Below are 11,675 nucleotides of genomic sequence, written 5' to 3' on the forward strand. Positions count from 1 at the left end.
TGTAATCAGCATTAAATCCCAGCCTCTCTGCATCATACTGCAATTATACCAGCTCAGAACATATTCCAAGTTTCATTACGCAACAATAAGAAACAGCAGTTACCCCATTCAAACCCTGCAAGGGTACTTTTTGCTGCGGTGGTGTGCCTTAGACGGACAATAGTTACTTGAGACTGATAGGCCAGGGAGTGGATTGGAAAAGGATCAAACAGTCCAAGCAGTAGAAACTTTCAAAATAGTTGAGTTAAAAGCAAAGAGCATGTTAATCCCATAACCCATCCCACAAAGTTATGGGACTACAAAGGTCTATATAGAAACTTATAAAAAATCATAAAAAGTTCTTTTCACCCTTTTTTAAAATAAATATCAGTGCATGATACACACTCACACACAGCCTCGTATGTAGATGGGAGGAGGGGAAAATGGTGGCCTTCCAGAGTTCATTTGTCCCATGATAACTGAAGCCAGCAGAATTTGCAGGGTCTCAGTCCTATTTTATAAAAATACCGTATTTTATAAAAATACCGTACACATGGGAAAACTGTGTTTTTCCACAAAGTCCTCATCAATAACATCTTGTAACTTTAGAGAGCTCCTCTTTTTTAGGATCTTGAACAGAGCTATCTAATCTTTGTATATTTGTGGTGATGGCATTGTTTGAATGAGAGAGGAGAGCCTTTCTTTTGAGGATATGCTTTTGAAAGAACACTCCCTTTTCACAATTCCACTCCTCTCAAGATCTCATGGCCATAAATAAAATAAATGAAATAAAAGTCAATTTCTTCACATATAAGCAGTAGTCAACAAAAACGCATTCAAAGAGGTGAGAAAATTCAGACACTAATCCAATACTGTACATGTTGCAACATTTAAAGGTGGATGATATAAAATCAAAAACCCTCGGGTGCTATGTATCCAAAGCTTGGAAAAGTAACATTTTTGGATGGTAGCTCCAAGAATCCCCCAGCCAGCATGGCAGCTGGCCATGTCTTAATAGTGCTCTCTCCAAAGCCTGCCTTCCAAAGCTGAGGGTTTCTGGGAGTTGTGGACCAAAAAGTCACTTTTCCAAGCTCTGGGCAAATCTGAAGTAGCGCAGATTTGCTTTCAAGTGTGCTCATTCATTCAGGTTACATTCCTCCTTTGCACACTGCTTTCTGTTTCTATGGAACCAATTTGCCTACTAGGAACCAACTGGAAATATACTTGTATTGTCATATTTCCCATATGGCCTTGCACAGGAAAGCTCCAACTCACTGAGATCCCCTTTTTCCAATTCTTGCTATGCACAGCTCTCAAAAGACTGCTAACTATGGCCCTCTATAGATGGGCCCTTTGCAGCGCATCCATGATGTGCTAGGGTTGCCTCGGGGTGGCGCGTACACACGCTCCGCAACCCTAGCACATCGTCAGTGCGCCACAGTTGTGCAGCACCATACAAACGGCGCGCACAATGATTACATCGCAGCTGCACCATCCACAAATGGCGCTGCGCAGCTGCGATGTAACAGAGCTGTCTCTGGCGCTTTGTTGCACCACAAAAAGGAGCCGATGTTTACAGCTCCTTCTTTGCTGTGCAGCTGTGCAGTGCCGTATGTAGGCGGCGGTGCTCCTGTGCAGCAAAGAGAGGCGCCGAGGAGGCGCCTCTTTTTGGCGGTCTGCACCCCGCCTTTAATTACAAAAGTTCTCATCCTTTGAGAAAATGTTGCGCCTACAGACACATCCATAACAAGCTATCCTACTGTAGTACACACAACTACAGAGGGTACACAGGGAATGGCCTACTGGAAATTTGAAGCCTAGACACTCAGGACAGTACCCACAAACATGCCCTCAAGGAGATTTTAAGAACAAAAGTATTGTGATGAGACATATCAACAAACCACATCAAGCTTTCATCTCTATTAAGAACAGACCTTTTGTAAAGCTGACAGATCTTAATGGCTCATTCAAAATGAGGCCATCTGAAAATATTCCGGATTACAACAGAATATGGTTGTATCACAGTAATATGTTGCGTCTTGGGGGGAAAATTCCTTCAGTTCCCTAGCCTAAATCCAACATTACTTTAGTGGAAGTTGGTTAGTGCAATTGGACTTTTGTACCCTCCCTCTAGTAGAGCCCTCCTAACCACCCAAAGACCTCTCTCTCATGGGTGATTTCCAAGCCCTTCAGAGAAGGTTTGGAGGTTGTATAGGGGACTGCGGGGGAGCAAGGAGTGGTTCTTCTACTGATGGAGGCAGTTCTGTCAATGGAATGACACACACACACACACCCTTGAATTCCTCCTCATCCAAACGCACACACTGTGAGGACTGGAGCTAACTTCTGTGGAGACACAGAACATGAGGGAAGCGACTGAAGATGTCATCAGCTAATGAAAAGGTCCCAGTGCTTCAACCCTGTACGCCTAAATCTACACCACTGTCTACATCTCTGCTCCTTATTTCTGGCTGCTAGTGTTGCTACGAAAACACAGTCTGATGTGCAGTAAAATGCCTAGTTGTTGTCAGATATGTGATTCCACCAGGCAAGTAGGGATGACATTTTGGTTTGAAGGCCACACTTAAAAGAGAGTGGGTGAGCAATGAGACACAAAAGCAAAAAGGGGTTTTAAAAAATCAACAGTGGCTGCAATAATGGGAGAGGAGATACATGCATCCCAGAAGCTGTGTGATATTCACCCCACTTAGGTGGCAACAGATGTTTCTGAAGGACTGATTGTTGCCATTTAGACTTGCTCACTGCTTAAGAATCTGCATCAGAAGGGCCTTCCACCATGTGAGGTGATACATGGTGACTAAAGACACCCAAATGGAGAACATTCTCCTGTAAGAATGAAGCTTCCCCCGCCCTACATTTCAGAGAATTTTATTCTCCTTAATTTTAATGCATTATTTATTTTACTCCTTCTGTATCTGTTTTGTCATTCTTTTGTTGTTTGCTGATTTTTAGTTTTGTGTTGATGTTAACATTAAAATGAATGCTATCCTGTCTGGGGCAATACCTAATATCTGATGGGGCTTGATCTCTCATATCAGCCATTTTGTACACTCAGAAATCTTAACTCCTGTTTCCCCATCCTTTTTCCTTCCCCAGAAATCTTAGAAACAGTGCTAAAGCTTATTTTCTAGCTCCGCTCTCTCTCTTTTTTTCAAGTCATAATCAGTTATGGCTGTCCCCACCCCAGCATTTTTAAGACAGTGGTTTATGTTAATCTCCAAGGTGCTGCTAGATTCCTTTCTTCTCATGTTTCTGTTTTTATGCTAAAGGAGACTAACAAAGCTTGTCTCCTTAAGAATTCTCCGTCTTTAGAAATCATGCCCACTTCTAAATGTGTGCTATCTCTTTTGAGTCCCTCCCTAAATTAATCATTCCCCATACTTCTTTTCCATTTGCCTAGCTAGCTGGTCTTGCCCCCCCCCCCCCAGCTTTTAAACTTCTACCATCTCACTGTCTCTTTAGCCTAAGCATGGGTGGGGATTATGCAGCCCTCTAGAAGTAGCTGAACTGAAACTCATGGCATTCTCACCATTGGCTATGTTGGCCAGGTCTGCTGAGAGCCAAAGTTTCACAACATCTGTCAGGCTGAACAATTCCTACCCCAACCAAGTGAGACTAGCATCAGTCCTGGATCCATGACAGCAGCAGCTGCAACATCGAGAACTTATATGCCACATTCCCCCCAATGTTGGGACCCAAGGTGTCTTACAAAAGTTTAAGCAAATGCAATTAAAAACAGTTATAAAAAGTGGGGTAAAAACTTATTAAAAGCTGTTGCTTTTCTCTTCCTTCTAAACCCTGATCCCTGCCCAAAATGTGGACTCAGGAGGACCCAGTGAATTTGAACTGGCAGTCTATTCTTCCACTAAAGGCTGCAGAATTATTCTTCCATACCCCTGCATCCCTCTAGTATCCTGCATCCTTCTGTTTGAGAAACATTCATGAAAGGTGCATCTGCACTGTAGAAACAATGAAGTTTGACATCATTTTAACTGCCACAGGTCCATCCTCCAGAATCCTGGAATTTGTCATTTTGTGAGTCACCAGCACACTTTGGCAGAGAAGGTTAAAAACCCTGTAAAACTACAAATCCCAGGATTCCATAGGATGGAGCTAAAGCATTTAAAGTAGTGTGAAATGCAGCCATGGCCTCACTGGTTAGTCCTTAGATTCTCAGTGCTCTCTGACTACACACATACAAATGTACAAAGGAAACAAGTGACTGACATCATATGTCTACTACATGGAAGAACACTTTAAGGAAATGCTGCCACACCCCTGGATGTTAGGGCAAAGGTGGCATAGACACTTCAGAGCTTTCTATCATTTATTTTCAAAACTAGATTAAAGTTTTCAGTTTACAGGTGAATTCAGTTTGGTTTGAATTAAATTAAGAATTCATTCCTCAGAGGCCCTGCACCACCCAATCTCTCAATTACAGGATAGTAGGTAACATATATATGGAATATTATACATCCATTTCCAGCTAGTTAGTCTGATGTGGCTTTTAACCTACAAAATCTAAGCAACACTAATCAGATCTTATCCTTATGTGTAAGATCTACACAGGTGTAGGAATGCAGCAATGAGCACAATAGCTCTGCCTCCTCTTCCTCCCTACTGTACTCTACATCCAGACATTTATTGCCTCTGAAAAGAGGCTCTTCTTGAGATTTTAGAGCCCTAATTTTTCAGTTCTAATATCTAGCAGAGAGTCTCCACAAGTAGGAGGCTCATTATTGAACACAATCAGCCTCCAGGCCCAGTCTGGAATTTGCATGCTATGCATGAGGGGCTCTTGTAAAAGAAAACGCTGGGAAAAGCCACTGCATGGGTAATGAGTCATTGTTGGACTACAGCTCCCATCATGCTAGACCATTGGCTATGCTGGCTGGAGTTGAGAATGTTCCTCAGCCATGGGCTAAGGTAATACTAGGTTGTTTTCCAAACCTTGGAAAAGTTAATCTTTTGTACTAGATTTTCCTCCCATAACACACATTTTCAAAGCTCTGCTTTCACAATGGTAAGCCCCAGAGTTGGGCTTTCTCCCCAGAAAGAGTTCAGGACTACCACACTTGGGTCCACCAAGTCGTATGATTTTTCAATGCATGAAGTAATCTCTTTAGGAAGATATATCAGGGGTAGTCATTAAAGTTTACTTCCTGGACTGGAAGAATCTCCCAGTATCCACAAAGCCAGGAGGAGGCCTGCCTAAATACCCTTCCATACCATCTAAACTGAGGACAACAACCACATTTTGACAAATTGCAGGCCTATGATTAACATCACCTTCCCCCCCCCCTTTGATTTTTAACACACTTGCCTGATGAAGACGCTAGTGAAACTTTGAAAGCTTGCAACATTTGTATTATGCACTTTAGTTGTCCCAATAAAGGTATCATTGTTTTGTGCATTTTGGATGATACTGTACTCTCCTTAGGAAGAGTCAAACATAAAGTCCACATACAAGTTTCCTCACAGTGGAAGGTGAGTGATAAGAACACAGCACAGGGACTTTGGGGGAGGGAGGCAAACACTTGGGAATTCAGTACTAAAAAATCCAATTTAATCTCATCGTTTTAAAAATCCTAAATCCTTGTGATAAGGTATCCTTGAAACGGATTATTCAAAGGAGGTTTGCCATTGCTTTTCTCTTATCAGGCTGAGAGAATGTGACTTGATCAAGGTCACCAGAGGGCTTCCATGGCTGATGGGGAATCTGAACGCTAATCTCCCAGAGTCCTAGTCCAACACTCAAACCACTACACCATGCTTCCTCTAGGTTTAAATTGTAGGTTTTACCTTATTTAAATAATAATTTAAAAATATGAATTTTTATGAGGTATCATTTTATTACGTTTTTGAAAAATTCTTAATTTTCTCTGCTTCTTTCACATGAACTCTACTCGGCAGATAAATGCCTTTTTCACTGTAAAAAACACAAGTAAATAGTATATGAGAAACAAGGGGCAACTCCCTTCATTCTACACATAAGACATGGGACAGAGAAATGACCCCTTTAGTACCCAAACAAGATTTACTAGTCAGCAAATCATGCTATCCTTCAAAAAAAGAAGAAGAAAAAAGAGAATGGAGGGCCATCTGCCTATAATTCTTGAGGGATGTTTAAAATAATCTATCAGCTGCAAGTGCTGGTAGATCCCATGGGCCAGCAATTTAACATTCTCACCACATGGTCAGAGAATTAAGTTACCATTCCTCTCCTCTTTGTTATCATGCCAAGGTCACCCACCATCACAAACTCTATTCTCCCACAAAGCACCCCCTTATTTTCACGCTTTACTTCTCTTGCCTTTATTGTGTCTGGGAAGCCTTGTCAAGCTAGGATGCATGCTACTGACAGGCTGGTGGCAATGGAAAGGGGGGGGGGAGACAGAAGGCCTTTAATTAACTTTGCCTCCATTGAAAAACACATCCTTTAAAGTATCTGTACTGTACATCCTTTGAAAACCAGGCAAGGGAAAACAACAAGAGTCTTCTCTAATTGGCATGCTCTCTTCTGACTGACATATTCCCACTTTGGTTCAGAGCTCCTTATAATTAATTTTTTAAAAAATCCTTTTAAAATATGCTTGTAAGTCACCTCCACCAGCCAACCCGCCCTCTGTCCTTCTTCATGGGGGGGGGGGGGGGGAAAGAAATTCCAAATCCTTCAGGTCTGAGATGGAGAAGCCATTCTTATCCCCTGACCTCCCCATGGCACATTCCTAGGAGGCCGAGGTGTGCGTCTCTTTCTTCCTAGCTGGGCTCTGGTGCCTGCCAAAGAACTGAAGGGGAAAAGATTTGAGTGTTTAGGATTCCAGGGTGAGCTAATACCACATGCCTTGGGGTTGTGTTGGGGACAGCGCAGGCAGCGCTGGTGGCCCAGCAGAGGGTGCGGGGAGAGAAGAGATTTGAGAGATGAAGGAGTTAGAAGAACGCCTCTCCTAAGAGCCCTCCCCCGTCTCCTGAAATTTAAAAATGGGATGAATGTTACCATTTTTGGACATGAGTGTTTGCACAGGCCCAGCCCTAAAACCGCGCCATTCAAAACTGAAGTGAGCCATCATCATCATGCTTGAAGGGCTGTAGGGAGGGGAAGGACAGGGTTAGGCAAAGGCAGGGGAGGAGATTGGGGGATTCAATCCCCTCCAGACCACACTGGGAGGGGGGGGGGTCCAATCCATCAGATAAACCTTTCTAAGATAAGACTGCAGGTGACACCACTGCAGTTTCTTGGAAGGCTAGAAGGAACCGGATCAACAGATAGTTGGCTAAGAGGCGCCCAATCCTCCCCACCCCTCTCCTCTTGGGTTGCTTGACTTTTCTACAAGACAACTGGAGTTTTAAGGGTTCATCGACATGTAGAAATAACAGTTTGACACTCTAGAAATAACACAGTTTGACACTTTAAGTGCAGTCACTCCCTCCTATAGAGAAGCCTGGGATCTGTAGTTTTACAAGATCTTTGGTATGCCAAGGTGTGCCGGGGTCTCCCCAAACTATACATTTCAGGATTCTATGCGGTAGAGCCACAGTAGTTAAAGTGGGGTCAAACTGCACAAATTCAACAGTGTAGGTATAGTTTGTGTGTTGGACAGTGTAGGTATAGTCTGAGGCTGCATCCTCACTGCAGAAATAATAGTTTGACACCACTTTTAACTGCCATAGCTCCATGCTGTGGGATTCTGGGATTTGATGTTTGTTGTAGCACCAAAGCTAAATGACTCACTAAACTAAAAATTCCAGGTTTTAAGGCTGACTTGAAACTGGAATCTATTCAATGTGTGAGCTGCCTTTTGAGTCTCAAGGTCTTGTGAGCGGGAAGAAAAGGTGGGATGTATTTTGGAGGAAAGAACAGGCAAAACCACCTCTGAGGTATTCCTTGCCTAAGAAAACCCTATGAAATTATTGGGGTTGCCATAAGTCAACAGTCAATAAAAGCACAGACACACCAATTGTTATTATATTTCTGCAACCTCTCTCCTCCCACAACTCCAACACCCCCAATGTCCCACCCTTCCTCTCACAATTATTTTTTTTTAAAGGCAATGAAAATAAGAAAACCACACAGACAAGCCCAAGCTCTCTGGTTTGTGAGTATCCCCCCCCCCCTTCTCTCAGGATGTGGAGCCCATGCCACAACTTCAGGCCAAGCTCCACAACTCTTGTGTCTACACATATACAGCTCTCCTGGTAGGGCCACACGTGACAGGATTTTTGTGACAGGTTTTATTTTGGGGGATAGTGGTGGAGGAGAAAAGGGGTCGAGGAGGAAACAGAGGGGCAGACATCTTTCCTGAAAACCAATCCTTCCTTGGGTGGGGTTCAGGGTTGCCAAAGCACCCCCACCCAGGTCCACTTTCACACTCCTCTGTGAGGCCAAGGGCGAGAAAAAGGGAAACTCACTGGGTGGCTTTAGGCAAGTCACACACTCTCAACCTCAGGGGAAGGCAAACCTCCTCTGAACCAATCTTGCCAAGAAAATCCCCATGATAGGTTACTCTTAGGCTTGCCATAAGTGGGAATTGAATTGGAGGCACACAACACACATGACTCTGGAGATTAGGATCTGAATCCCTCCCTGCTCTGCTACTGGGGGGGCCTTGGGCAAGCCACACTCTCTCAGCCTCAGGGGAAGGCCATGGCAACCCTCCTCTGGACAAATCTTGCCAAGAAACCCCCCATGATAGGGTCCTTTGAGGGTTGCCATAAGTGGGAAACGACTCCGAGGCACACATGCCTGACTCTGGAGACCTAAGGTCTGCATCCCTGCTGGGCCATGGAGGACCCATACAAAACCCCACTCCTATGAATATTCAACCCATGCTTCTTAGCCCTGCTCAAAATGGAAGACCTTTTGGGAAATTCCTCCTGGAGAGAAGGCGGAAAGGAAGGCGATGCCCTGGAAAAGGAGGACCAAGGCTGGTCGCCCTGAGCCAAAAAACACCAACATCAGTATAAATTCCTGCCTTGCTCAGCATGGAGGACGCTTTGGAATCCCTCCCGGAGACCAGGCTGGAACGGAGGCCAGGTCCGGGAAAAGGAGGAGGACCCAGTCTGGCCACCCTGAGTTAAAGAGACCCATAGAAGTATAAAGCCATGCTTCTCAGCCCGGCTCAAAATAGAGGACCTTGTGGAATCCCTCCTGGGCAGGAGGCTGGAAGGGAGGACATGCCCTGGAAAAGGAGGACCAAGTCTGGCCACCCGGAGCTAAAAAGACCCAGATACTCTAGATAGAAACTCATGCTTCTCATGTGGAGATAAATATTCCTCCTGGGCAGATGGCTGGAAGGGAGGACATTTCTTGGAAAAGGAGGACCAAGTCTGGCCACCCCGAGCTATAAAGACCCATGCTTCTCAACCCTGCTCCAAAAGGAGGACCTTTCGGAATCCCTTCTGGACAAGAGGCTGGAATGGAGGACACGTCCGGGAAAAGGAGGACCAAGTCTGGCCACCTCGAGCTATAAAAACCCATGCTTCTCAACCCTGCTCCAAAAGGAGGACCTTTTGAAATCCCTTCTGGACAAGAGGCTGGAATGGAGGACACGTCCGGAAAAAGGAGGACCAAGTCTGGCCACCTCGAGCTATAAAGATCCAATATGAACCCATGCTTCTCAGCCCTGTTCCAAAAGGAGGACCTTTTGGAATCCCTCCTGGATAGGAGACGTCCGGGAAAAGGAGGGCCCGGGTCCTCCCCCCTCCCCTCCGCTCCCCTTGCCCTGGCGCCGGTGCTGACCTTCCTCTGCTGCTTCTCCCAGGCTGGATCCAGGAGGAGGTCCCTGTCCCAGTCCTCCTCGGGCTGCATGTAGTCGTTGGTCTGCTGGGAGTCATAGTGGTCCATCATTCCTGCTTCGGGGGACCTGGCTTCTGTTCTCCCCTTCCTCCCTTCTTCCTCCTCCTGCTCCCCTGAAGCTAAGGCTGCAAGGTCCCTCCGGAGCGCAGAGAGAGAGAGAGAGAGAGGGAGCGGGGAAGGCAGGTCTCTCTCCCTCCCTCCGCCAGAGCCACCGAAAAGGAGGGAGGGGAGGGCCAGCAGGAGCCCAGCCTCCCCAAGGGCCTCATTGGCCGAGAAGAGTTGCCCAAAGTTCATTTTGGAGGGCCACCCGGACCCCCATTGAACCTCTCCAGTGTCAATCCCAACTTCCCAGCGCTCCTATAGGTCGCTTTGAGAGAGGCTCCCCCTCCCAGACCCACTTCCCTCCCCCCTCTTTGCACACTCGCCTGACGTCTGGGGAAAGGAAGGGAGGAGGGCCTCCCCTTCAGCCCCCGGGCTTGAGTGTGTGGGTAGCCTTTAGTTGGAGAGAGAGAGAGAGAGAGAGAGAGAGAGAGGGATGGATGGGTGTGTGTGCATAATATATATAGAATACATATATATACATATATAGTATATTTATATATGTATATATCATATATCTCCGATTACAGTACTGTACTAATATATATGTGTGTCTGTGTGTGTGTGTGTGTATATATATATATACATGCATCTCTCTCATATATCTCAACTACTAATATACATATACATACATCTCTGTCATAGATCTCCAACTATATATACATGCATCTCTCTCATAAACCTCCAACTACTAATATGTGTGTGTGTGTGTATATACATGCACACACACACACACACATATACATGCATCTCTCTCATACACCTCCAACTACTAATACGTATATGTGTGTATATATATATACATGCACACACACACACTTATATACATAATTCCATATATCTCCAACTAATGTATGTGTGTATGCACACACACACATATATACATACATCTCTCTTGTAGATCTCCGACTACTCATATATATGTGTGTTTATAAATACACACACATACACGCACGTCCATACATCTTTCTCATATATCTCCAACTACTAATATATATGTGTGCATATATAAATACACACATATGTATACCTCTCTCTCTCTCTCTCTCTCTCTTCAAGTTGTTCCTGATTTGTGCCCCTATTATTCTAGTGTGTGTGTGTGTATACACACACACATACATTTATACACACACACACACACACACACACACACAAATAATAGAATCGATGGCCAAAATAAAGCTGCTTCGGGTCTCTTTGGAGGTATGCTATTTAAATGATGCATGGGTCCTAAGAGTCCGGAGGTCGCACCAAAGCCACACTCCATTCCTAAACACTGGAGTGCAGCTTTGGTGCAGCTTCCGTATTCTTAGGACCCATGCATCATTTACACAGCATACCTCTAAAAAGACCTGAAGCAGCTTTATTTTGGCAGTCTGTAACAGGCCATAGAGTTCAGAGCCATCCAGTTCAACTCCCCTGCCATGCAGGAACTCACAGTCAAAGGATCCCTGACAGATGGGCATTCAGCCTCTGTTTAAAGACCTCCAGAGAAGGAGACTCCACCATTCTCCGAGGATATAATATATACAAATACAACACACAGAGAGAGAGAAAACTCTGTGTGTGTGTGTGTATATGTATATGTATGTATATGTATATGTGTGTGTGTGTGTGTGTGTGTGTGTGTGTGTGTATATATATATATATGTAGTCAGAGATATGAGAGACAGCTTGGCATAGTAGTTTGAATGTTAGACTATGACTATGGAGACCAGAGTTTGAATCCTGGCTCAGTCATGAAACCCACCATTCTCCGAAGGTAAGTCACATGCTCTCA

General features: G+C 44.8%; 1 protein-coding gene across 5 annotated transcripts in view; it reads right to left on the reverse strand.

The window, feature by feature from the left end:
* The window catches only part of ACTN1 (actinin alpha 1), a 127,831-nt gene extending 117,819 nt beyond the window's left edge, over nucleotides 1–10,012 (reverse strand). For all 5 annotated transcript variants that reach the window (XM_042466031.1, XM_042466013.1, XM_042466023.1 and 2 more), the window contains exon 1: nucleotides 9,740–10,012. In XM_042466031.1, the coding sequence (XP_042321965.1) occupies nucleotides 9,740–9,847 (108 nt within the window). In that variant the 5' untranslated portion in view covers nucleotides 9,848–10,012. The remainder of the gene's footprint in view (nucleotides 1–9,739) is intronic.
* Between the last annotated feature and the right edge of the window lie 1,663 nt (nucleotides 10,013–11,675).

Source organism: Sceloporus undulatus, chromosome 1 (genome assembly GCF_019175285.1).
Source record: "Sceloporus undulatus isolate JIND9_A2432 ecotype Alabama chromosome 1, SceUnd_v1.1, whole genome shotgun sequence".
NCBI classification, from domain to species: Eukaryota; Metazoa; Chordata; class Lepidosauria; order Squamata; family Phrynosomatidae; genus Sceloporus; species Sceloporus undulatus.